The 25,251-nt window shown below is 44.0% G+C and overlaps 1 protein-coding gene and 1 pseudogene across 36 annotated transcripts in view; one reads left to right on the top strand and one right to left on the bottom strand.

The window, feature by feature from the left end:
- The window catches only part of ZMYND8 (zinc finger MYND-type containing 8), a 124,927-nt gene that overhangs the window by 47,908 nt on the left and 51,768 nt on the right, over positions 1 to 25,251 (top strand). For 22 of the 36 annotated variants that reach the window (XM_015474134.3, XM_005214584.5, XM_005214579.5 and 19 more), the window contains 8 exons: positions 639 to 857; positions 3,574 to 3,687; positions 6,228 to 6,320; positions 7,471 to 7,558; positions 10,868 to 10,923; positions 12,187 to 12,264; positions 13,672 to 13,787; positions 17,721 to 18,202. In XM_015474134.3, coding sequence (XP_015329620.2) covers positions 669 to 857; positions 3,574 to 3,687; positions 6,228 to 6,320; positions 7,471 to 7,558; positions 10,868 to 10,923; positions 12,187 to 12,264; positions 13,672 to 13,787; positions 17,721 to 18,202 — 1,216 coding nt within the window. In that variant the 5' untranslated portion in view covers positions 639 to 668. The remainder of the gene's footprint in view (positions 1 to 638; positions 858 to 3,573; positions 3,688 to 6,227; positions 6,321 to 7,470; positions 7,559 to 10,867; positions 10,924 to 12,186; positions 12,265 to 13,671; positions 13,788 to 17,720; positions 18,203 to 25,251) is intronic. The other 14 variants (XM_025000397.2, XM_025000396.2, XM_005214585.5 and 11 more) reach the window with 3 other exon arrangements.
- Positions 11,447 to 12,116, bottom strand: LOC104973934 (ubiquitin-conjugating enzyme E2 variant 1-like; annotated as a pseudogene).

Here is a 25,251-nt window from a genome sequence, read left to right as displayed (position 1 = left end):
CATTAGGGGTGGCCTTCAAAAAAATGAATGATCATTTTTGATGACTTATTTCCAAACAGATCCATTCTCCCATGGCCCATTGTTGAAAGACTCCCAGGGCAAATTGCCATACTTGCTTGGCTTTTTACATTTAGACTTCCATATGTTGGACTTAAAAGTGTATTAGCAATATTTGTCATGGTGGCGCTGTGTTAATTGCATACGTTGTATGATTCCTTTTAATTCCAACCACAATCCCATGGAGTTAGATGTTATCAACCCCATTTTACAGATGAGAAAATTGAAGCTGGGGGGGTTAAGAGACTTGCCCTGGTCCTGCAGCTGGTAGAGCTAAATTTGAACCCAGGCATGCCTTGGTTTTAGCCATTGAGCTCTCCTGCTAGGCTGCCTGTTAACTCTCAGACACCAGCTTTTCAAGTCATGGCCTCTTCAAATACAAGATCGAATAAATAAATCTTAATACCTAATGACTTGCAAATTCTATTTTAATATAGAGTAGAGTAACCCCAGATAGCTTTTTAATGAATGTGGGTAATGCTCTGATTTTCTTTTGTTGTTATTGTTGTATTTGTTCAAATTCCTTTTGAGAATGCACATTTGTTTTGAAACCAAACCTGTCTTTCTTGCCTACATTTCAGTCAGAACTAAGACATGGTCCGTTTTACTATATGAAGCAGCCACTCACCACAGACCCTGTTGATGTTGTACCGCAGGACGGACGAAATGATTTCTACTGCTGGGTTTGTCACCGGGAAGGCCAAGTCCTTTGCTGTGAGCTCTGTCCCCGGGTTTATCACGCTAAGTGTCTGAGACTGACATCGGAACCAGAGGGGGACTGGTTTTGTCCTGAATGTGAGGTTAGTTCCTGATGAATGAATGCATTGTCTGCCTCGTTTACTCTCCTTTCTGTTTCTTCCTTTGATATCAAATTTTTCAAATAATCCAAACACAAGGAGAAGAGAAGTTCTTTGCCTTCCCTCTGCTCGGTCCTGATCTGTCCCCCTTTTTGGGGACCGACACTGGCAGTGGCCTTAGCACTCCAGCTCTTGGAAAGACAATCGCACTGAATATTGATTTTGATTCTTTGTGGGTTTTTGGATCGCTCTGAGATCTTCAGCCTTCTCTGATTCTTCTGGAGTGCGCATTCCAGAAGTTACAAACTTCTACCAGTTCATATGTTTCGAGAAGATCCCGAGCTCTTTTCTTACTTCTTGGATGTTGTTTCCTGCTGCATCACTGAATCCTCGGTAGTAGCCAAGCTGGAAGGCCAGTGTTTGTGTGTCCTACGTGGGGGCCATCTGATGCTCTTTTGCATGCCTCTTAAATGAAGAGGTCCAGGAAGTCCTCTTACGATGTGAGAAAGACTTAAAGAAGGGAAGGAGCCATGGAGCCATGGGAAAAGGCAGTGGGTACGGAACCGAGTCAGAAGCACGCTGGCACAGTGAAGGGAACGTGTATATTTCATTTGTAGCAAAGCCTGAACACTCTTCATGAAAACAATTATGATTTCCACTCTTCTGAAGTGTCTTCTAGTCTTGGGAACATCCATCTGAGATGCTTTTTCCAAATGCTGAAAATAAGAATTTTATCTAGAAAACAAAAATGAAGTGAAACGACAGCAGCAGCAAACAAAAAGAATGTCATCTACAAAGTTATTTAATATGGAATGTCACCTGAATTCAAAGGTACATTGGTATTAGGTCTCAAATGAGGATGCTTTCTATGTAGGAAATGGAAAGTTCTCAGATGTTGATCATGGGGGGAAAAAGGCAAGCTTTAGGACGGTGTCTGTAGTATCGCTTTTGTGTACAGTAAAGGGAAAATCTATGCGAAGAAATTAGGTGTCAGATCAATATGATGACATTTTAATGGTGTTATGCCCCTAGAATTGCAAAAGATGATCCCTGATTCTCTCTGGGTTACTTTAGACAGAGACATTGTTCTGCAGTGGCCTCCTGTTCAGAGTCCAACCTCATTCTCTGCATTTAATTGTGGAAACTGGAGCCTTCATCTGTTTCCTTTGTCTTGACCATTCCTTCCCAATTGTTTAATAATTTCTCAGCGAAGATAGTGGCTCAGACAGGATACTTTTGCTATAGAGAATAGAGCTTGATGAAAGGCAGCTGAAACCATAGGGATTTATTATCGTGTGTAGAAAGAAGCCAGAGGCAGGACCAGGACAGAGTTTGTTCAGAGCCAGAATCTTCACATTTTGTTGTTGAGGTGATGTGTCCCTGGCCATAAGATGGTGGCTGGAGGTTTTATCACGTGTGGCTAGACAGTAGTCCTCCTGGGAGAAGTGTGTCTCCTCACGTCCCTTTTTATCAAGCAAAAGACATGTCCTTGGGCTCCTTGGTCAGGATTGGCTCACCAGTCCCCAGGCAGGAAAGGCTTGCAAATGTCTGTCTGGCCCCTTTTCAGTCTATATTGTAGGACCCAGGCATTGCCAGCCAGGAGGACTGGGCTGGGGCTGGGAGAGAAGAGGTCTACAGTTGAGTGAGCAACTCAGGTGTTCACCATGGATAGTTACCTGGAAACGAACTGGAGTTCAAACAGATGTGTGATCTATGTCTAAGACTTTTGAGTCCTGGATTTCTTCCAGGAGTGAATGGGCGAGGCGGTCAACTAGAAGACTAGCTGTTTCCAGTTCTGGTAGCTGAACAGTTAGATCCATGCATCATCTCCCCTTCCGAGCACCTCTTGTGTTGCCCTTTTTTCTCAACAACCAACCATGAAAGTTCCTTTTGGAGGATCCAGAGATCTGAAGAATGGAAACAAAATCCAGAGTAGTTGGAGAAACCTTGCTTTGCTCTCCCTACACAGGTGATTCAAGAGTGACATCATCCGAGTTGGCTGTTTTTGTTCTTGCTGTTACCTAAGGATTCCACAGCTCTGAGATCTGGTACCAGTTTATATAGCAGAATCTGGTTTCAGACATGTCTTTGATAGGAATTTCTCTTTTCTTGCCCATGGAGGTAGACATGTAAGATTGCTCCTTGGATAGTTTGCTGGAGTGTCCTGAGTGGGTTCACGTCAGTGGTGACGGAGAATGAAATCATACTTATTCGTTCGCTTTCACGCATTAGACTTTTTCTGTAGGGAAGACTGTCCTGCCCCATCCATGATGTCATTGCATCAATGCCTTGTCAGTTTCCTGAAAGATAGCCCAGAACCTCTAGAGGCTCAAGGAAAGTGGTTCATTCATTGTGTGAGGAGAGTGCTCTGAAACCTCCAGTGGCCTTTCACGTCCTATTTTTGAAACCCAAGGTTATAAGAATGACGATTTTTCGGGTCCTTGCCCACCTTCCCTCTTTTCAGATTACATTGCCTCCATGAGCTAACAACACTTCTTAATCAGGTCATCAGTGGATTGGTGTGCTGCTTCATTTTTATCCACAGATCCAGCCCCCAGGTCAAGTAGACTGGAGTCCTCATCAAGCGAAACAACTGGTCTCATTTAGATGGGGATCGTTTTTTATGTATGAAGTTACTGGAAAATTAGGAAAGGGAAATGAATACATGGGATCATAATATTCTTTCCTAACTGGGTATTTGTGTGATTTTGACTTGCAGAAGATCACAGTAGCAGAATGCATTGAGACTCAGAGTAAAGCCATGACGATGCTCACCATCGAACAGTTATCATACCTGCTCAAGTTCGCCATTCAGAAAATGAAACAGCCAGGGGTAAGAAGACACTTCCCCGAAAAAAAAAAAAAAAGACACTTCCCCTTGATACACGTGTTAATGAGAATGGTGGTTTTTGTTCTGTTAACATTTTTGTTCCTTGTAGTTACCTTGGCTTTTCAGACACGTGTGCTTCTTACTCTTTGGGTCTTGTGTGCCCAGATGCAAATCCCTGAAAATTTAACTGGACAGAGGCATTCAGTGAATTCTCTAAAGTGAACACTTTGTGTCCTTTAGGAGTTTAGTCAGAAAATGACATATGTTAGGAAGCTGGTGGGGATTTAAAATTCTTAGTGGTTGCAAAGTGAAACCTCAGACCACACTAGATAAGGGGGAGTTGTAAAAATTCCATTTCAGTGAGAGAGCTGAGTGCAACCCAGTTTATTTGTAATCAGGGTCTAATGATGGGGAGCCTTCAAGTAAAACTCAACCAGTGAGATTCCTGTAAAGGGTGAGGATTTGCTTAGTTTCTTTAAGTTTGAATTGGGATTTGATGGGCAGCCTTTGCCCTTAGGAAAATCGATGTGAAGGCAGGCCTGCCATGCTCAACTGGCAAGCTGTGTACTTTAAAATGGTTTCTCTCAAAGAGTCCCAGTTATCATAGCTGTCATTTTGTAGTTTTTTGCAACAGTTGTCAGAAAGATGGCAGTAACATACCTTGTTTTTAAAAATAATACTTTATGACAAGATTATCAACGTTAGGACATTTTTCCTACAGAAAGTTGGGTTCTTTTGTAGAGTTCTTTGGTAGATTTACATGAAGGCACCAGATGGGCTAGTGGTGACCCTTTATGAAACTCTTGAGACTTTGCTTTCTAAGTCAAAGGAATACATGGAAATACAGAATCTGAATGCTTTTAGTAGCCATTGTGGTTTAATTTCTTTAAAAATGTAGAAACTTTACTTTTGAGATTCTATTCTGAAATTGATATCATGATGGAAAAAGTTCAGAGCATGCCCGTTGGGTGTTGCTAAATTGGGAACCCCTTTCACAAAAACTCCATCAACGGAAGCAAAAGTATATAGCCTCATTAAAAAGAAAACACCAAACTTTGACAGGAAGAATTGATTTATTTAGATTTGTCAACTCTGTAGAATTATAAACCAAAAAGAAAAATCAAAGAAGGTGTTAATTTCTTACCTAAATTGTTTGTTACAAAATCAGGGCAGAAAGTTGCTGATTTTATGGAAACATCTTTTAAACTGACAAAGCCAAACTTATTCTGGATGAGAAAGAGCTCGGGTAACTGCAAATGGTAACCCATTCACATGCCTTGCTTGAGCACAATTTGGTCGTTAATTAAATCTTATCTGTAAGTGTGTGTGTGTCCGTAAAAATTGTATCTGTGTGTTCCTGGTCATAGTTACTTGACAAGGGATCAAACCTGGGCTCCTCGCGTTGAGAGCGCTGAATCCTAACCGCTGGGAATTCCCTATATATTTTTTTATTAATAAGTAAATAGTGCCCATTGACAAACCAGGCCTCACATTTTGAACTGATTCAAATAGGGCTTAAAAAAGTGGACTAAGATACAAAACCTTTACTCCAGGGCCCCAACCTCCAGGCCGCGGACTGGCACGCCTGTCAGATCAGCAGTGGCATTAGATTGGAAATAAAGTGCGCAATAATTGTAATACGCTTGAATCATCCCCAAACCATCACCTCACGCCCGTCCATGGAGAAATGGTCTTCTACAAAACACGTCTCTGGTGCCTAAAAGGCTGGGGACCGCTTTACGTAGTCCCTGTGTTGGAAGTAATTTGGCTCCTAAGAGGAGGAGCAAAATCTCACTAAGATTTCCACCCATGTGTAAAATATCTGTTGGCACTTAGAGGAACTTTTTGGCATGTCATCTCTGCTACTGCTGCTAAGTCGCTTCAGTCGTGTCTGACTCTGTGCGACCCCATAGACGGCAGCCCACCAGGCTCCCCCGTCCCTGGGATTCTCCAGGCAAGAACACTGGAGTGGGTTGCCATTTCCTTCTCCAATGCACGAAGGTGAAAAGTGAAGGTGAAGTCGTTCAGTCGTGTCCGACCCTCAGTGACCCCACGGACTGCAGCCTTCCAGGCTCCTTCGTCCATGGGATTTTCCAGGCAAGAGTACTGGAGTGGGGTGCCATTGCCTTCTCCAATGTCATCCCTAGGTGTAGCCAAATTTCACCGCCAGTCAATTTTAATTATGGGCATTTGCGATGTACTACAGATGAGCCTCCTTCAGAGTTGAGGTCTAAAGTAACTGATAGCCCATTGTTCTTGTCGATCTTAACTGAAGAGGCCTGGACCTGTTTTTGAGTTTACACTGAAAACAGAACAGATGACAAAACTGGAACACGGCTTGGCCCATGATTATTGATAACCAGGCAGAATTAGAAGGTAAACCACTTTGGAGCTTTTCAAGGGCCTGTTTTGTAGAAAGTTTTAGAACTGTATTTTCTGGAAAGATGTCTCCGTTGTGGAAGTACTGTGTAGGCGTTAATGCTTGCGGTCTTCCGTGGCAGTGACGGGTTTGTGTTTGTGTGTACGCGTCCTTTCTTTTACAGACAGATGCATTTCAGAAGCCTGTCCCCTTGGAGCAACATCCTGACTATGCAGAATACATCTTCCACCCCATGGACCTTTGTACATTGGAAAAGGTGGGCTTCCATCAGAGAGCCCACAGCTGTCGAGATGACTCGAGAGTCGCCCTCACTTGCCAGCCCTGTCTCAAGTTAGATGGCTCTTCTGTGTCTCCCCTGCGCCACTTTCATTTGGATGGAAGAACGCTCATTCCCCTAACGTCTTTGTAACATTTTCCCAAGGATTGCAGTGGGCGTTGAAACCCACTGCTTAGCGCCAAATAGTATTTCTGCTGGTGATTCTAGCCTTTTATCCGAGAAAGTTACAGCTTCTAAGCATTAGTGATTTGATTGATTTGGGGTTTACCCTTCTCTTTCTTTTGGAGGTGTTAATGAGAGCAGCAGGAAGGAATCAGAGAAAATTAAGTATCTGGGAAAACCTTCATGTTAGCAGTAAACATGTGGCTTCTTAGATCTTGACTTACTTCACCGAGAAGGGTATTTCTGTAGTGCCTAACCCTGGTTTTCAAAGGTTTGAACTGAAATTCCATGCTGAAAATTACACTGGTAGCATTTTAGACTGTGTCTGTCATCTTGGTGCTGATTTTCAAATTTTTGGCACCAAAATATTCTTAAAGAAAAGCATGAATGAGGAGAAAACATTACTTTATATTGTGTGTATTGATGGACCCATTCCCCCAACCTCCAAACAGTAAATTCACCCTGCTTTCGAAAATTGCTTACACCCTTATGGTGTTAAAAAAAAAAAAAAAAAAGACGTTCCAAAAAGATGAGATTAGAATCCTAATTTCACAAATTAATAGCTTTGGAACTCGGATTAGTTCTTTAACAATACTATACCTCAGTTTCTCTGTCTGTAAAATGGGGATAAGAATGGCTTCATTGAGTTTTCAATTATGAGGCTTATGGGAGACTGTACAATTAATAATAAATGTGTAAATATATAAAATACCCTGGTTCATTGGAAGAAGCTGCTTGATAAATGACAGTGCTATAAGATGAGAAGATTCAGGTTAGTGTGATGAATTCAGTGAATGCATTTTTATAGAGTTATAGATCTCAACTGTAATAGCATCTTGGGAAATGAGTAAAAGCATTAATTAATTTGGCAAATGACTGCTAAGAAAATTATGTGGGGACGCAGGTGTTACATGCTGTGGCTTATAGAGACTCACTGGTGATTATTTTCTGTGGCTTTTCTCCCCAGAATGCTAAAAAGAAAATGTATGGCTGCACAGAAGCCTTCCTGGCTGATGCAAAATGGATTTTGCACAACTGCATCATTTATAATGGGGGTGAGTGGCTTAGACGACTCTTAGAAAAGAGAGTATGCTGCGTGTGTTGCCTGTTCTCCCGCCTTTCATTAAAAAAAAAAATGAGGATCTTTTCTCATGCGTCAACCCAGAGCTGAAGAAACTTACGTGTAGATTGCTAATATGTGTGAATAGGGCACGGTGACTACATGCATTTTAGGGTATGAGCTGATGTCCACTGTTGCTTGTGACTATGTGATGCTTTTACCTGTCCTCTTAATTAAAAAAAAATACTTATTTATCGTTGGTTGCGCTGGGTCTTTGCTGCTGCGTGTGGGCTTTCTCTAGTTGGAGGCTACTCTTCGTTGCCGTGCATGGGACTCTCATCTCGGTGGCTTCTCTTGTTGCAGAGAACAGGCTCTAAGTGCTCAGGCTTCAGTCATGGTGCGTGGGCTTAGGTGGTCCATGGCATGTGGAATCTGGGATTGAACCCGTGTCCCCTGCACGGGCACGCAGATTCTTAACCACTATATCATCAGGGAAGGCCTCCCTGTCCTTCTTAATGGAGGAATAATTATATAAAATAGAAAGCACAGGTTTTACAGGTACATTCCATGAATCTGACAAACGTGTTCCACCTCCATAACTCCAACTGCAAATAAGACCCTGAAACAATTCTATCACCCTATTATATCCCAGTTGCCGCTCTCCACTAAATCCACACTCCTCAAAAGGAATTACTGAGAATTAATTCTCCATATTCTAGAATTTGATATCAGTGGAGTCTTGACTGTGTGGACAGAGTATACTATTTTGGGGATTCCCTTCTGTTGTATGTATTATTGCTTTGTTTCTTACTGAGGGGTGATGTCAGTATTGTGTCAATATACAATTTATCCATTTCCTTTGTTGATGTTGATGGATATTTGTATTGTTTTCAGTTTTCGGCTATTATGAATAAAGCCCCCCTCGTGAACATTGTTACAGAAGTCTTTGTGTGGACATAGACTCTCATTTCTCTTGGATAAATACCCAAGAGTGGTATTGCTAGATCATTGAGTAGGTTTGTATTTAAATTATAAGAAATTTTACCAAATTGTTTCGTCAGTTGGTTGTATTATTTTACACTCCTTCCAGCAGTGTATGTGAGAGTTTTGTTGTGCTGTATCATTGCCAACATTTGATACTGTGTAGCCGTTCTTGAAGGCATGAAGTGTTATGCAGTGGCTGTTTTATTGGTCTCTAATGACTAGGTATTGAGTACCTTTTGTGTTTATTAGTCATTATGCATCTTTTGTTGGTAAAACGTCTATTCAGATGTTTTGTTCATTTCAAAAATTGAATTTTTTTTTTTGTTATTAAGTTTTAGGAGTTTTCTTTAGATTTTGTATAAAGTTTTGTTAGTTACGTTTTTGTGGATTAAGCCTTTTGGACAGATTGGAGGAGACTTCCCATTAAAATCTCTCCCATGGGCACCTTTCCCATTGCCCTATCTTCTCCCATAATCCTCTCTGTCTGCCTTCTTGCCGGGTAGATCTTTAAGCGTGTCCTGCCCCATCCTGCTCCTCTAGTCCCCTGCTGAAACACTCCTCTCTCTTTCCCTTGATGATTTTTCCTTGTCCTTCAGTCTCAGCCTTTCAGTCCTGAGGAGTTTTCCTTTGTGACCCAGACCGTATTACATACTTTTGTTAAGGGCTCTCAGTACCTGTCCTTCTGCATGACAGTATTTATCGCACTTTCTTGATGGTGCTTTTTAAATTTTGAGTTGCTCACCAGGGCATAAGGTCTTTAAGGGCCTATCTTGTTTCCTATAGCATAGACTGTTGTTAGCTGATGTTTGAAGAAGGAAATATGAGTGGATGACTATCTGCTTAAAGTACATATTTTGTATTACTAATGTGTTTGCAGGGCTGGGGACGCAGGGATGAGAGAAAGGTATGTATCTAGGCATTGGGAATTTGTGTAAAGGTTATAAAATCAAATACAGAGAAAGGCCAGTAAGATCATATAAACAAGTAAATGAAGCCAGGTAGCAGAAAAACAGTAGAATAAGCCAGGATGACCAGTGCGGGGAGCTGGAGACTGCAGACAACAGGGAACTCCTGCCCACTCTGGAGAGGTCGCCATTGGACACTCCAGTGGTTTATTGGATACAGAGTTTTCTGATGTGAGTTTTCAAACATGTCAGAAATCTAGGTATTTGTGTGTATGAAATCTTTTGCCACCAAATCTACAATTTCTGAAAACATACTGTTCAATACAACATGGCTTTTCGACCTTCTTGTTCTCTGGTTTAGTGCAAAGGTGAGGGATTTAAGAGTTAGACCAGGAGCCATAATCTCAGTTCATTAGCTCAGTGATCTCATATATGTGATGATTCCTGAACCTCGGTTTACTCTTAGGTGAAATGAGACCATTCATGCTTGCTTCCTAATAAGGCTTTTTTAAGGAGTTTATTTCATTGCACCAGGCACACTGGAGTTAGTCAACTAAATGTTTTCTTTTCCCTGGACTCTTCTTCGTAGTATTCCGTGGTGGCTCAGAGGGTAAAGCATCTGCCTGCAATGTAGGAGACCTGGGTTCGATCCCTGGGTCAGGAAGATCCCCTGGAGAAGGAAATGGCAACCCACTCCAGTACTCTTGCCTGGAAAATCCCATGGACAGAGAAGCCTGGTAGACTACAGTCCACGGGATCACAAAGAGTCGGACACAACTGAGCGACTTCACTTTTTCACTTCTTGGGTTAGGGTCTGGGACAATGGGCAGAAGAAGGCTCCTTTATATATTTATTTATTTTCAGCTGTGCTGGGTCTTTGTTGCTGCGAGGGCTTTTCTCTGGTTGCACAGAGCAGGGGCTGCTCTCTGGTTGAGACGCGTGGGCTTCTCGTTGTGGCGACTTCTCTTGGTGCAGAGCATGGGCTCTAAGGTGCTCGGGCTCAGTGGTTGTGGTGCACGGGCTCAGTTACTCGTGTAATTTTCCTGGACCGGGGATCAAACCTGCATCCCCTGCATTGGCACGCGGACTCTTTATCACTGGACTGCTGGGGAAGTCAGAAGGCTCCTTTCCACTAATTTGGGCCTTGAAACTATAAAAGCATCTTTCAAATATTAACTTGTGAACTGTTGGGAAACCACCACAAATTGTCATCTTTCAGGGAGTATCTCAGCACCAAAGGCTGGTTCCTGGGAAGAGTCATCTACACTGATGTTAGAAGCCAGACATGTCTTGTTTTTAACCTTTAAAGGGTTACTCCCAAGGGAAAGCAAGTGAAAAGGTTGTTAATAGAGGTATAAATCCTAAGGTGTTTCTGTGTTTCCATTTGAATTAATGCTATTGTCTTATTCCCTTAGGAAATCACAAATTGACACAAATTGCAAAAGTAGTCATCAAAATCTGTGAGCATGAGGTATGTGTTTCTCACTGTCCCCTTTTAAGTGTAACTGGAATGATGGGTTGGGTGATTGATGTTCCCATTGGTGGAATTGTCTGAGGGTAGTTGTGGAGATTTGAGAATTTGTTGACGCATAGACAGCGTCTTTTGTCTTTGAGGAAAGTAAAAGCAACAGAGCGGACCCTAGTACGTGATGAAATAACACCCTTACCTTATCTGTGATCTAAGAGAGAGGATTTTTTCAGCCTTGACTGGTGGTCAAGCACTGCATGTAGCGTAGAGTTTATGATTCTTTGCCCCACAGTCTGTGGCATTTCCCTGGGTCCTTTTTAGTCGTCTTTTTTTTTTTTTGGTTATAGCACAATTTATATATTTCAAATGGACAAAAAAATTAGTATCATTTACAGTATCTTAAGATGAACTGCCTTTGAATGGGAGCTTTCTTTCCAGCACTTTGAGGTCTACAAGACGAATCTAGAAAATTTACTACTGTGGAAAATGAAGACTGCTTAAATCGATGGGGGCAGGGGAGGCCTGTGGTTTTTCTTTTTGATTAATTGCTGTAATGCTGTCCTTCAGGCGGCTGAGGGAGTTTCATTTTTCTTTAGACATCATTAGGCGCCGAAGCTCTTGCAGGACAACTTTGATGCTATACGAATTCTGCCATTTTGCTAGCACTGATAACGGCTCTTGGGTCCACCACTCCATTAGAACTATTAGCTCCATTCATGTTAGTTTTTGTTACAAATCTTACAAAGGGGGGTGCTTCTGGGTATTTAGGTCCCCATTCTATTTTAAGGCTGTATATTCGGTTTTCATAAATTGTCCGAGCCCGTGGTGGCTGCCATCTTGCGTTGCTGTTGCTCAAAGGCCGACCCCTTATTCCCTTTCAGACTTCTTGTGGCAGGTGTTTGCATTGACGTTATTTGCAGGAAATGTCCTGAATTTCTCCAAGAATGGCCTAGGTGTCCTGGAAAAATGCCCCCTAGTTTTGATGGTGTGGATGAAATGAACCTCCTGGGCTGGGCTCGGGCTGTTCCATGTGTGTGGGGAATGGACCAAGTTAGGACGCTGAGGTTCAGAAAGAGATGATGATGGCTTGGGCTAGGGGAATGCATCAAGGTTGGTGAGAAATAGTCCAATTAATGTCCAGGGTGTTCCCCACTGTGGCATTTAGTTTAGCTAACCTTACCTGCCAGTATCGTCATGTATTTCTTGAGGACTTGCAGATATAAGGCCCCTGGGAGTGACGCATTCTAACACCTTTTTGCTTTACAGATGAATGAAATTGAAGTTTGTCCAGAGTGTTATCTAGCTGCCTGCCAAAAACGAGATAACTGGTTTTGTGAGCCTTGTGTAAGTTGGGTTTCCTTTTCTATCTTTGTTCTCTGAACTCTCTGCCTTGGATGACCCAGGACAGCTTTCATCAGGTGGCTTACTGGATGGAACTGTGGATGATGTTTTTAGATAATTTTCTTGCTGATATAGTTATAGTCAGAAAGGGAGTAATTCAGGTGGGATAAACCTCTTTGGCTAAAAGTTCAAAGCATCATCATTGACGGGGTCTGTTGGTCCTTGAAAACAGCAGGATGCAGAGTGAAAGAAAAACTCATCAGAGGGAAGACACACCAACGTCATGCAGACAGTGAGCCAGTAGTGGTGAATGAGTATGTTACTTACGAATCACCCGGGTCTATTTTAAGAGGTTTGGAAATCCCTTCTAGGATTAACTCCATGATCTCGCCAAACCATGGTTCTTTTTTTTTCCCCTTTCTTTAAGATTTGATCAACGATTTAATCAACACTGACATAGTCAGAGCTCAGGGAAGAGCAGGAAAATACAGGGTGGTCTGGATTCCCCCCCCCCTTTTTTTTTTAAATCTGTTTTTAATTGGAAGATAATTGCTTTACATTGTTGTGTTGGTTTCTGCCATACACCAACATGAGTCAATCATAGGCATACTTAGTCTCCTCGCTCTTGAACCCCCCTCCCACCTCACACCCCATTCCACCCCTCTAGGTTGTCACAGAACACCAGGTTGAGCTCCCCTGTGTTCCATATGTAAAATCCACTAGCTGTCTATTTTACATATGAAACCATGGTTCTTGAGGATGGGATGGGGGTAGGGAGAGAACGTCAGTCACCCTCGTTGTCCCCAGGGATCTACATTTTCCAAACTGGTGCTTTGTAGAGAGAGGTGTGTTTTGGGGTGGGCTGGGAGTATGGGGGTGGGGGTAGAGGGAATTGGGCAGCAAGACTTGTCATTAGAGTTGAGAATCAAAGCATAGTTGAGAGCTTTTCCTGCCTTTGGAGATGAATATCTGAATAGTTAGGCTCTGAGTAGCACTTGATGAAGAATAAAGGTATGTAGTGCTGCCTGTTACTCTGTGCTCGGTGTCATGTGCATTTAACCCTCCAACTTAACGGAGAGTTGTAGGTATTATTGTCCCCGTGTTGCCCAGAAAGGGTCGGTCTCCTGCTCACTGCCATCCAGATGGTAGTGGCACAGCCAGGATTCAAGCCTGGATTTGTCAGCGCTGACTTCTTCTCAGTTTCCCCGTTTAACTGCCAGCCTTGCCCAGGCTTACTGGCCACGCATCTGGGGACTGCTGCTTGGGGAGACAGACCCTGTTTGAAACTGTCCTCTTTCACTTTGTGGCCTGTCTCACCGCTCCCTTGCCTGAACCTCACCTACTGAGCTTTATATATGGTTCTTGCTGTCGAATACGTACAAACTCGGGATTTTGTTTTTCTTTTCCTAGAGCAATCCACATCCTTTGGTTTGGGCAAAACTGAAGGGGTTTCCATTCTGGCCTGCGAAAGCTCTGAGGGATAAAGATGGGCAGGTGGATGCCCGTTTCTTTGGACAACACGACAGGTGGGAGTTAAACACGGGCTTCAAATGCGTAGCTCCGAGGGAGCCTTTGATCCTGCCAGTGAATGTGAGAAGGGGCGGGGGGCACGACTATTATTTGATTGTCATGATACCCACCGATGATCTTGTACTTTAAAAATACTGGCCTGGGCTGTGTTAAGCCTGATTGTGCACCGGCTTCCGTTTTTATCAGGTAGGTTGGAAAGGATCTTGCTTTCGTGATTTTGTGGATGTAGCCAGCATGGGCATAGGTTCCACGGCTGTTTTAAGCTCTGCTGTTCTCTTTTTTTTTTCTCCCCCCTGCAGTAAATTAAATCACCGCACAAATTGCTTTTCAAAATAATGCTTTCAGGGATCAGAAACATTTCCCCAGATCGCTGGTAAATGAATCTCCCATCGTCACGTGGGGTGGTCCCCTCCTGTTCCTTTTTCTGTGGAGCTAAAATGGGAAACTAGAAGGGGTTGCTGTTTTGACAGGTAGGAGCCCTCCTTCCTAGCCTTCCTGCCCTCCCCCTCCTAGCGATGTGAATTATTCTAGCTAGATGTGAATTACTCTAGCTAATAGCAGCTCTCTGCAGAGCGCAGCCCCCCCACCTGCTTCAAAACAACAGGTAGACGGAGATGAGCAGCGGTTAATATCTCCAGCTCTCTTTCAGCAAGTTATGTTGTGATTAAATGAGGCAAACCGCGCCCCCCCTCACCCCCAGAGCCCTAGCAGGCAGGCTGGGAAAGTGTTTGTGTGTGTGTATATTTAAAAGACATATTTTGAAAATTATACCCACCCACAGAACATACAGAAAATACAGTTTATCATTTGAAACAACAAGCAGACTCTGAAATAATTGCTCCTTGTAAAATTTTGCTTGTCATCTTGGGGGAAAAAAAACGAATTTCAAAGTAATCTGCAAAGTCACTTACCAGGAATCCAAGCAGTGCATTGATAGGAAACAAGATGGAAATTAGTGGAGATGGTTCTGGGTTTGATAGCAAGTATTATATTTTGATCTTGACCATTTTTTGTTGGGAAGCTTTCTGAAATTCCTTTATTCGTTCATTCATTCAAAGAAACATGTTTTCAGTGTGTGCTGTGTGCCAGGCCGAGTGCATGCTCCTGTGGCAGCTGACATTAAGTGCTTTTTTAAATAGAAGCTGCTTTTATCCCCATTTCACTGATAGGAAAACCAAGGTCCAGAATTAGAAAGTAGCTCAGCTGTGTGCCGTGTTGCCTCTCAAGACATAGCCTCCTAGAGGCTTCCTGTCACTAAGCTAATAGGATATCCCTTTCAATATTTCCTGGGTCTCCTTTAAGAAAAAGAAACCCTTTTCTGAAATCATTTGTAAAATAACTTCATGGAACTTAGGACACCAATGCCGGACAAAAATGGGAGAGGGTACAGCCCCGGTGACTGTGGCTGGTCAGCTCCTGGGGGTGCAGGGTACCGGTCAGATGCATCTCCCCAGCATCCCTCCAGGTAGGGGCTCATCTTCCACCCCACCGACAGAGTGGAGGCTGGCCCAGCGAAGGGGCGTCAGCTGTCGGGGCCGCCTGGAGCTCCCCGCTGCTCCTCAGAGCCCCATTTTGGTCCGGACTCCTGCCCACTTGGCTGAAAGCCCCGGAGGCCCCGCAGACGCTGGCCCTGGGGCATCTGGCTCCTGCCCAGCCCCCTTTCTGCCTGGCTGTACCTTTGTTTCCGCGGGCCTCTGCAGAATGACAGCATGAGTGGGAGCGGATGAGAAGCGGGTGGTTTCCAGCACTCGGAGGGTGCGGGTGGGTATTTTGAGGGGTTCCATGTTCATATGCATCGTGGCCTAGCATCACCAAGAGCTGTGAGCTGTGGGCAGCCAGCCTGTGCCCAGCCAGCCTGTGCCCTGCCAGCCTGTGCCCTGGACTCTGCCCCATGGCCAGGCTTTGTTTCTCCTTGGTGGTTTTCTCTTAAAAAATAGGAAGGAGATGCTCTTAACATTTGGGTAAAAGAGAAGATAAAAAGTTTCTATTTTCTACTTTAAAATTTTGGAAGACTTGGTGTTGGGTCCAAATTCCCAAGGCACTTTGATAGCACCTGAGTAGGGGGTCCTTGCATTAGACTGGGTGTGAGTTTCCCACCTGCTCTCCCCACTAAGTCCACGTTGCTCCCCGTGGCTTTGTACCTGACTTGAGTTTATGGTCTATGAAATCCCTGAGGTCTCCTTGGAAACGCTTATTCCTACCAGATTCCCATCTATCCGCTGGGTTGAGGCTAGGGGCATCAGGTATCGCAAAGGCACACCCCGCCTGAACGCTCGTATATCCACTTTTGCCTTCCCCAGAGCATGGTGGTTTTGTTTCTGTCTCCTGCCTGCCTTCACTTGGGTGGCTGATTCCAGAAAAGCAGCTCACGTTCTAGTGGATTTCTGCAGAGCACACTAGGATGTGAAGGTTGATGGTAGGAAGACAGAACTAGCCTGAATCAAGAGTTGAAGGGCTCATACCCCAAGGGTAATAGGCTGTTTTCCCATTTTTTTCATGTGAATTATCTCACGTTCAGAACCATGCACCCCTTTTAGGGCTGTGGTTTTCTAACCTTTCCTTCTAGTCCCATGGAGAATCACAGTTTTAAAAGAGAAAAGAAACGTCTTTATGTCTGAGTGCATGAGAGTGAGATTTGGGGAATAATTATCTTCTCGGAGGTGTGGTCTGGGATCCAGACTGTTTTCTTACTCTCTACCAACCCAGAGGCAAAGGGGATTTATTATTTTTTTAATGGATTAAACTGACTAAGCTATTGAGCCTTTTAATGTAGCTGAGTGTCTTGTTCACATTCTGTCCTTGTGACAGAACATGTCTGTTAAGTGGATTGTTAATTAACCATTCAAACCAAGTCATTTTTAAAAAATGGAATACGTGTTTAAGAATCTTGGTAATTCCACCAGGATAATTTGGTTTGCATTAAGGAAAAAAAGAAAAAACACCATTCTGGAAACAACCCAGGTGGCCATCGAGCGATGAATGGATGGAGTAAATGTGGTCTCTGCACACAGTGGATACTGTTCTGCCTTAAGAAAGATGAAGCATCACGGCTGTACCAGAAGGACTTTGAGCAAAGTGGAATAAGCCAGTTCCACGAATACTGCATGATTCCCTTTGTAGGAGGTATCTGAGATAGTCAGGTTCAGGGGCTGGGGACTGGGGAAAAAGGGAGACTACTGATTAACAGATACAAAGTTTCAATTAAACAACCTGAATAAGCTTTAGAGAGCTGCAGTACCAGCATGTACCTACAGCTAACTGTTGAAAAAATGTTGCCTGCTCTATCAGTAGGCAAAGGATGGTACTGCCATCAAGCCAGTACAGACTCCCAGATGATGAACCCTGAGGGAGCTTAGGATGGAGACAAATGGGTACCCAGCTGCCAAGCGCTCAGCCACTGCAGCCGACCCCCAGTGGTGCACCCTGAGGGGACTCAGGCTGAGAAAGCCCCAGATAGCTAAGCTGCATGTCAGAGGAAAGATTTCAGTGAACCCAGACTCTTGCATCTTCCCAGACTGAGAAAAATGCTGAATTCCTTAACACGAGATATCTGGTTTTTCTTTAATAGGAAGCTTTTGAAGTTCTGGCTACCTGGTCTTTGTTACAAAAAATCTCCTGTATATGCTGACTCCTCCCTTGCCTCTTTGGAGCAGTCTCTCAGTGTGATCTGAGAGGCTGCGTCCTGGGCTAAAGTCCTCAGTTTTGTCCGCCAAATAAAACATAATTCTCAGCTTTTAGGCTGTGCTGTTTTTCCGTTGACACAGCAGTAATGTATGATACACTTGTTAGGAGAGTACATTTGTCAAGAGGGCAGATCTCAACTTAAGCGTTCTTGCACAATCAAATTTGTAAAAAAAAAAAAAAAAAACTTAAAAATCTTGGGAATGACCAAGGCTGATTTAAACTCCCTTTCTCTTTTGTGCTCCCAGGGCCTGGGTTCCAATAAATAATTGCTACCTCATGTCTAAAGAAATTCCTTTTTCTGTGAAAAAGACTAAAAGCATCTTCAACAGTGCAATGCAAGAGATGGAGGTTTACGTGGAGAATATCCGCCGGAAGTTTGGGGTTTTTAATTACTCTCCATTCAGGACACCCTACACGCCCAACAGCCAGTACCAAATGCTGCTCGACCCCTCCAACCCCGGTGCTGGTGCCGCCAAGATGGACAAGCAGGAGAAGGTCAAGCTCAGCTTTGACATGACGGCGTCGCCCAAGATCCTGATGAGCAAGCCGATGCTGAGTGGGGGCGCAGGCCGCAGGATCTCCTTGTCCGACATGCCGCGCTCCCCCATGAGTACAAACTCCTCCGTGCACACGGGCTCCGATGTGGAGCAGGATGCTGAGAAGAAGGCCACATCCAGCCACTTCAGTGCCAGTGAAGAGTCCATGGACTTCCTGGACAAGAGCACAGGTCAGCCCCGGGGAGAGAGGGTGCAGGGGGTCCCTGCGACACAGGGGTTCTCATCTGGGGGACACCTGTCTGGCCCTGACTACCTGGTGAGCATCACGGAGTCAGAGGGAGCTGGGTAGGGGGATCTCATCCCAGTGGAGCCGATTTTAAATTTTAAGTGCGTAAACCCACTGGGATTCTTGCTGTCGTCGTTCAGTCGCTACGTCGTGTCTGCCCCTTTGTGACCCCGTGGACTGCAGCACGGCCCCACAAATGAGAAAAGCGTTCCCCAAAGGCCAGCTGGAGGTCATTCCTAGAAGTGGGCAGAGGTGGCCAAAAATCCTTCAGAGTTCGGTTCAAATGCCTCGGAGATGAATCACAACTTCCTGCAATCGTTTTTTTCTTTCTCAAGAATTTTATTTTAATGGAAACAGTATTTTTCTATCAAAACCAGATACTCGCATTACTGAAGGCTCAAATATTAGAGTAACATGTAAGGGAAACAAGAATATTCTCTCCCCAGAGAGAGCAGAGGACTCCCACTCCTTGAATGGTCCCAGTCCACTCCTCCCCGCGCCCCACTCGGGTTAACAGTCATGTTGCATCTTGCAGCCTGGCTGCTGTAGCAGAGGTGAAGGAGGAGGATGCTGGTTTCGGATCAGGTCCCAGCTCTGTCATTTACTAGCTCTGTGGCTTTAGGCAAGGCGCCTCACCCTCCCATGCCTTGGTTTCCTCTCCTGTAACACAGCCATAATGATAGGCCCTGCCTCAGTGTTTCTTGTGAGGATTAATGAGCCGATATACATAAGGGGTTTAGAGTAGTACCTAAGATAATAAGTGCTACAAAAATGTTGGCTGCTCTATTATTTATTCTGGTAGTCACTCATTCCGTGCTGATACGGATCCGGAGAGGTGTTGCAAAGGAGGGGTGCTGGCTGAGTAACAAAAGCCAGGATGACTTAAATTGAATTCTTTTCTATCCAGACATAATTCAGTTGCATGTTAAAAACCTATGAGGGGGCTTCCCAGGTGGTCCACTGGCTGGGACTCTGAGCTCCCAATGCAGGGGACCCAGGTTTGATCCCTGGTCAGGGAACTAGATCCCACATGCCGCAACTGAGACCTGGTGCAGCGAAATAAATAAATATTAAAAAAAAAAAAACCCTGTGAGAACTTTATGGTTTCCTCAAGGAAATGGGTTTACTGTCATTTTTCTTGAAACGGGGCCTTTACTGTTTGCTCTTTCTTGTTCTCTGAGAGGCATAGGTAAAAAAACAAAGCTTTACACTGAACGTGATGATGGACGCAGGCAGCCTGCAGGCTCTGGGCTGAGGAGACTGTTGGTGAACCTCAGGCACATGCCCCATTCTCAAGGGTTTCAGCCCATGGTTGCTGCCCAGAAGTGTGGACTTAGGGTTTTCACGTTTTAACATTCTTACAGAGAAATGGGGAATCTGCGTTTTTATGTAGACTCTCCAGTTATGAAAGTTCAGCTCAAACTGTCTTAAGATATTTGCCAGAATGAATAAAGCACATCCACAGGTTGAACCACCAGTATTTAGACTTCTGGCCAGAGTATTACCCTTGGATAGCCTTTCAGATCAGCCCCTCTTCCTACCTCCCTCCTTTCCTCTTTCCCTTCTTTCCTTCACGGAGAACTCTTTAGGGAGCAGGCATCAGGAATTTCCTGGTGGTCCAGTGGTTAGGGCTGCAAGGTCTTCCTGCTGGGGCCTGGGTTCGATCCCTTGTTGGGGAACTAAGATCCCACAAGCTGCATGGCGCCCCCTCCCGCCCCCCAAAAAAGAGGAGCAGGCATCGGTTAAGAGAACATCAATATCCCCAGAAGATAAATGATGAAGCCTTAGTCAATGGTGAACTCAGAAGATTTCCACTCATTTTGGTTCACGCTGTGGCTTCTTTCTGGGTAGCTGCTTATTTTCAAGTACTGCTTGTAGCTGCTCTGAATGGCTCTAGGTGGAGCAGAGTTCATCACCAGCAGCTTTTGATTCTTCAGAGTAAAGGCCGCAGTAGGTTCTGATCCAGCCACGTGGTTGACGGATTCAAGGTTGAGTTAAGAGCTTTGTTCTGGGATGACATAACTTCTGTTGACATAGCTTCAGAGAAAAGCTTGCCCTTTGCCCCCTTGTTTCTGACCAGAGTCCTTAAAGGCTTACTTTTATTCTATGACATGATTTCATTTAAGCCAAGTTAACAACATATGGTGTATAACCACACAAGCTCCTCAGCCTCTGAGTTCCTATTGAAATCCTACTGCTTGAGAAACTGTTTTAATGGGCAGCAATCCCATGAATCACTGTTGCCTGAACTTTTCATATCTGAAGTTATTGATATTTCTCCTGGCAATCTTGATTCCGGCTTGTGCTTCTTCCAGCCCAACATTTCTCATGATGTGCTCTACATATAAGTTAAATAAGCAGGGTGACAATATACAGCCCTGATGTACTCCTTTTCCTATTTGGAACCAGTCTGTTGTTCCATGTCCAGTTCTAAATGTTGCTTCCTGACCTGAATACAGGTTTCTCAAGAGGCAGGTCAGGTGGTCTGGTATTCTCATCTCTTTCAGAATTTTCCACAGTTTATTGTGATCCACACAGTCAAAGGCTTTGGCATAGTCATAAAGCAGAAATAGATGTTTTTCTGGAACTCTCTTGCTTTTTCCATGATCCAGAGGATGTTGGCACTTTGATCTCTGGTTCCTCTGCCTTTTCTAAAACCAGCTTGAACATCTGGAAGTTCATGGTTCATGTATTGCTGAAGCCTGGCTTGGAGAATTTTGAGCATTATTTTACTAGCATGTGAGATGAGTGCAATTGTGCGGTTGTTTGAGCATTCTTTGGCATTGCCTTTCGTTGGGATTGGAATGAAAACTGACCTTTTCCAGTCCTGTGGCAACTGCTGAGTTTTCCAAATTTGCTGGCATATTGAGTGCAGCACGTTCACAGCATCATCTTTCAGGATTTGGAATAGCTCAACTGGAATTCCATCACCTCCACTAGCTTTGTTCGTAGTGATGCTTGTAAGGCCCACTTGACTTCACATTCCAGGATGTCTGGCTCTAGGTGAGTGATCACACCATCGTGATTATCTGGGTCATGAAGCTCTTTTTTGTACAGTTCTTCTGTGTATTCTTGCCATCTTTTCTTAACATCTTCTGCTTCTGTTAGGTCCATACCATTTCTGTCCTTTATAGAGTCCATCTTTGCATGAAATGTTCCCTTTGTATCTCTAATTTTCTTGAAGAGATCTCTAGTCTTTTCCATTCTATTGTTTTCGTCTATTTCTTTGCATTGATCACTGAGGAAGGCTTTCTTATCTCTCCTTGCTATTCTTTGGAGCTCTGCATTCAAATGGGAACATCTTTCCTTTTCTCCTTTGCTTTTCGTTTCTCTTCTTTTCACAGCTATTTGTAAGGCCTCCTCAGACAGCCATTTTGCTTTTTTGCATTTCTTTTCCATGGGGATGGTCTTGATCCCCGTGTCCTGTACAATGTCACATCCGTCCGTCCATCTTGATGCTTTTGAACTGTGGTGTTGGAGAAGACTCTTGAGAGTCCCTTGGACTGCAAGGAGATCCAACCAGTCCATCCTTAAGGAGACCAGTCCTGGGTGTTCGTTGGAAGGACTGATACTGAGGCTGAAACTCCAATACTTTGGCCACTTCATGCACAGAGTTGACTCATTGAAAAAGACCCTGATGCTGGGAGGGATTGGGGACAGGAGGAGCAGGGGACGACAGAGGATGAGATGGGTGGATGGCATCACTGACTCGATGCACATGAGTTTGGGTGAACTCCAGGAGTTGGTGATGGACAGGGAGGCCTGGTGTGCTGCGATTCATGGGGTCGCAAAGAGTCGGACACGACTGAGCAACTGAACTGAACTGAACTTTTTATCACCCATGATTTTTTTGTTTATAGTGTGCATACCACCTGTTTTATTACATTCTTACATATTAGATCCACAATTTAGCTTCATGTAAAGCTAAATAAAATACACAAGCTCATGTGTTTAAATTGCTTGTTTTTTTTTTTCCCCCCCTAATGTACATGAAATTAGCACATAGCTTGTAAAGTAAAACATGTTGGTCCGTGAACCACTGTGGATGTTTTTACACCATATTTCAGGAAACACAGTTGAGAGGAGTATGAGGAACACATATTGTGGGTTTACTTAAACTTCTCTCATCCCTCGAGAGGGGCAGAGGTTGAAATGATGCCAGAATTCCTGACAAAGTTTCTCATTATTTGAGTGACTTTTGAGATGGTGAGTTAGCAGATGCCCCATTTCAGTAGAATTTAAAATCTGTTTCACGAAACATAATCTGTTTGCTAGTATGTGTCTGAGTTATTTTGCTGATCATTAGTTAGGCAGCCAGTGAGTAGTGTAGGAAGAGAAGGTATTTATTAAAAATCTTTTTAGTTTTAGAAACTGTCCCCTTTCTGGAGCCAAATGGTAAATATTTTAGGCTTTGTAGGTCTCTTGTCACAACTCTGCAATTATTCAACACCTTGTTTGTGTTACTAAAATAGCCATAGGCAGTAAGTATGTGACTGGGATACTGAAATTTGAATTCCATATGATTGTTATGTTTCAGGAGCTATGAATCCTTTTTTTCTCCCCTAAACCACTTAAAAGTGGTAAATACCCCTCTTGGCTTCCCAAGTGACTCAGCAGTAATGAATCTGCCCGCCAATGCAGGACACACAGGTTCGATCCCTGGGTCGGGAAGATCCCCAGGAGAAGGAAATGGCTACCCACTCCAGTATTCTTGCCTGGGAAATCCCATGGACAGAGGAGCCTGGCGAGCTACAGTCCATGGGGTCAAAAAGAGTTGGACACGACTTGGTGACGAAACAAGAACAGCACCCTTCTTAGCTTGCAGGCAACATGGGTTGGTTTGCCAATATGTGGTGCCAACTAAGAGAAGAGAGACTCTGAGTCACTCTCCTCCTTTTACAGAAGGCAGGTTGAGGTCTCAGAAGAATGAGGGAGTTCCACAGCCAGATTCTGAGACTGGCTTTCTTTGCCCTGCATGCCACTGCCCTCTGCTGTTGGCAGTGATAATAGCATTTAGTGGAAGAAGACATGGGATATTTGTTGAAATGCCCCCACACAATCATTGAGAATATAAGTGAGACAAGACTGTGTTTTATCTAACATTGTATTAAAATAGTAGCTTGTCATAGGATTGCAAAACCTTCTTTGTTTCAGCAGGGAAAAATTGACAGTCTGCAGCATAAACGTACACATTGAAATAAGTTATTAGATAAAAATTCCATGAGAGTTTAGAAACCCTCCTTTTGTTTAGGGCATTGAGGAGCTCAGAATCTTGTGTCTGTAATCCTCAGGGCTGGTTTTAGTCTTCGAGGAGCACTTCGGTCAGCCAGAAGCTGTTCACTCCTGGAATCTTGTCATGTTACGGGTCAGAGTAGTTTATATTCTCCATGCTTTGTCTGCTTCCTCTATCTAGACCTCCTGGCCAGAATTGATGCCTTGCCAGTATTTTGCTTGCAGGATCCTGTTGCATTTTATATGCATATTGAAATTATACATATAAAATTACAATTAATATGTATTAGGGTAAGAATCCTAGGGCCTGGCTTTCACCAGCCTCTGGGCTAATGGTAGTTCTTTGGTCTCGCAGCTCCACATGGGTTACTCCAGGGAAAAAGGAAGATGGTTTCGTATACACTTTGCCCTGTGAAATCAATACGTATTTGTCATAAACCAATGGTTAGTTACAAAAACTAAAGTCAGTGATAATCCCACCTTCCACAGTCAGCCCTTAGAGATTGTTCCCTGAACTTTTTCTTTTTTGGCACACGGCATGCTGGATCCTAGTTCCTCGACCAGGGATCGAACCTTGGCAGTGAATATGAGGAGTCCTAAGCACTGGACTTCCAGGGAATTCCCCATCCTGAGCTTTTTTTCTATGTTGGTTGACACAATCATATGCCAAGTTGAAAACTCAAGCACTTTGGGGGATCAGGCAGATACAGAAATAAGCGAGGATTGGAAATGACAGGGACTGAACTGAAGCAGAAATCTGCTTGTCTTCACGACCATTTAACCACTCATGGGTGCCTGTGTCTGTAACGCTTCTCAAAGCAGTACTGACTCTTCTGTATGTGTGCGCTGAGCTAGAGACCTGTGCTTTTTTAAAGTCACTGGCGGCCCTCTCCCCTTGCTGGTTCTAGCCAAGTGGGAAGGTTGGCTCAGTGTTGCCACATTTCTGTGCTGTTCAAGAGAAATCCCAAATATTTTTTAAAATACAGACTACCCCAGCTTTTACACGTTATCTCCCATTTTTAAAAATAGCTCAGAAGGACTTCCCTGGTGGTCTAATGATCTAAGACTCTGCTCTCCCAATACAGGGGGCATGGTTCAATCCTTGTTGAGGTACTAAGATCGCACATGCTGTGGGATCTTACAAACCAAGATAAGTGAAAAAAACTACAGGCTGCATCAAATGCGTCCATGAACTGTTTGCTTCGTGGACCACCTCTTTCGTGTAGACCTATTTAACTTAGCCTTGTATTCTGAATGGGCTCCCCTGCTGGCTCAGGTGGTGAAGAATCTGCCTGCAATGTGGGATACCCTAGTTCGATCCCTGGGTTGGAAAGATCCCCTGGAGAAGGGAATGGCTGCCCACTCTGGTATTCTTGCCTGGAAAATTCAATGGACAGAGGGGCCTGGCGAGCCACAGCCCATGGGGCCCCAAAGAGTGGGACACGACAGAGCGACTAAAGCTGATCTGAGAAAAATAAAACTGTGTTCTGACTGCTTTTCCATGTTACTAAATAACCATTTAGAGCAGCATTTCTGTCCTGTACTGATCATCCAGTGATTCTGTGCTATATAGGTCCTTTGTACAAGCCACCAAGAGTGGTGCAAGATGCCAGCAGCCCTTTGAATGTATAGGTTGCTTCCAAAGTTCTGTAACTAGAGGAGCTGAAGCATGAATCATGACTCCTCCACAGGCTACCCCACCCAGAGTGCTGGGGTGCGTGGGAGGAAAGGGCCCCTTTTTTCTAATTTAATTCTGCAACT

The sequence above is a fragment of the Bos taurus genome, chromosome 13 (genome assembly GCF_002263795.3).
Source record: "Bos taurus isolate L1 Dominette 01449 registration number 42190680 breed Hereford chromosome 13, ARS-UCD2.0, whole genome shotgun sequence".
In the NCBI taxonomy this organism is placed as follows: Eukaryota; Metazoa; Chordata; class Mammalia; order Artiodactyla; family Bovidae; genus Bos; species Bos taurus.
This window is presented reverse-complemented; position numbering and strand designations above follow the sequence as displayed.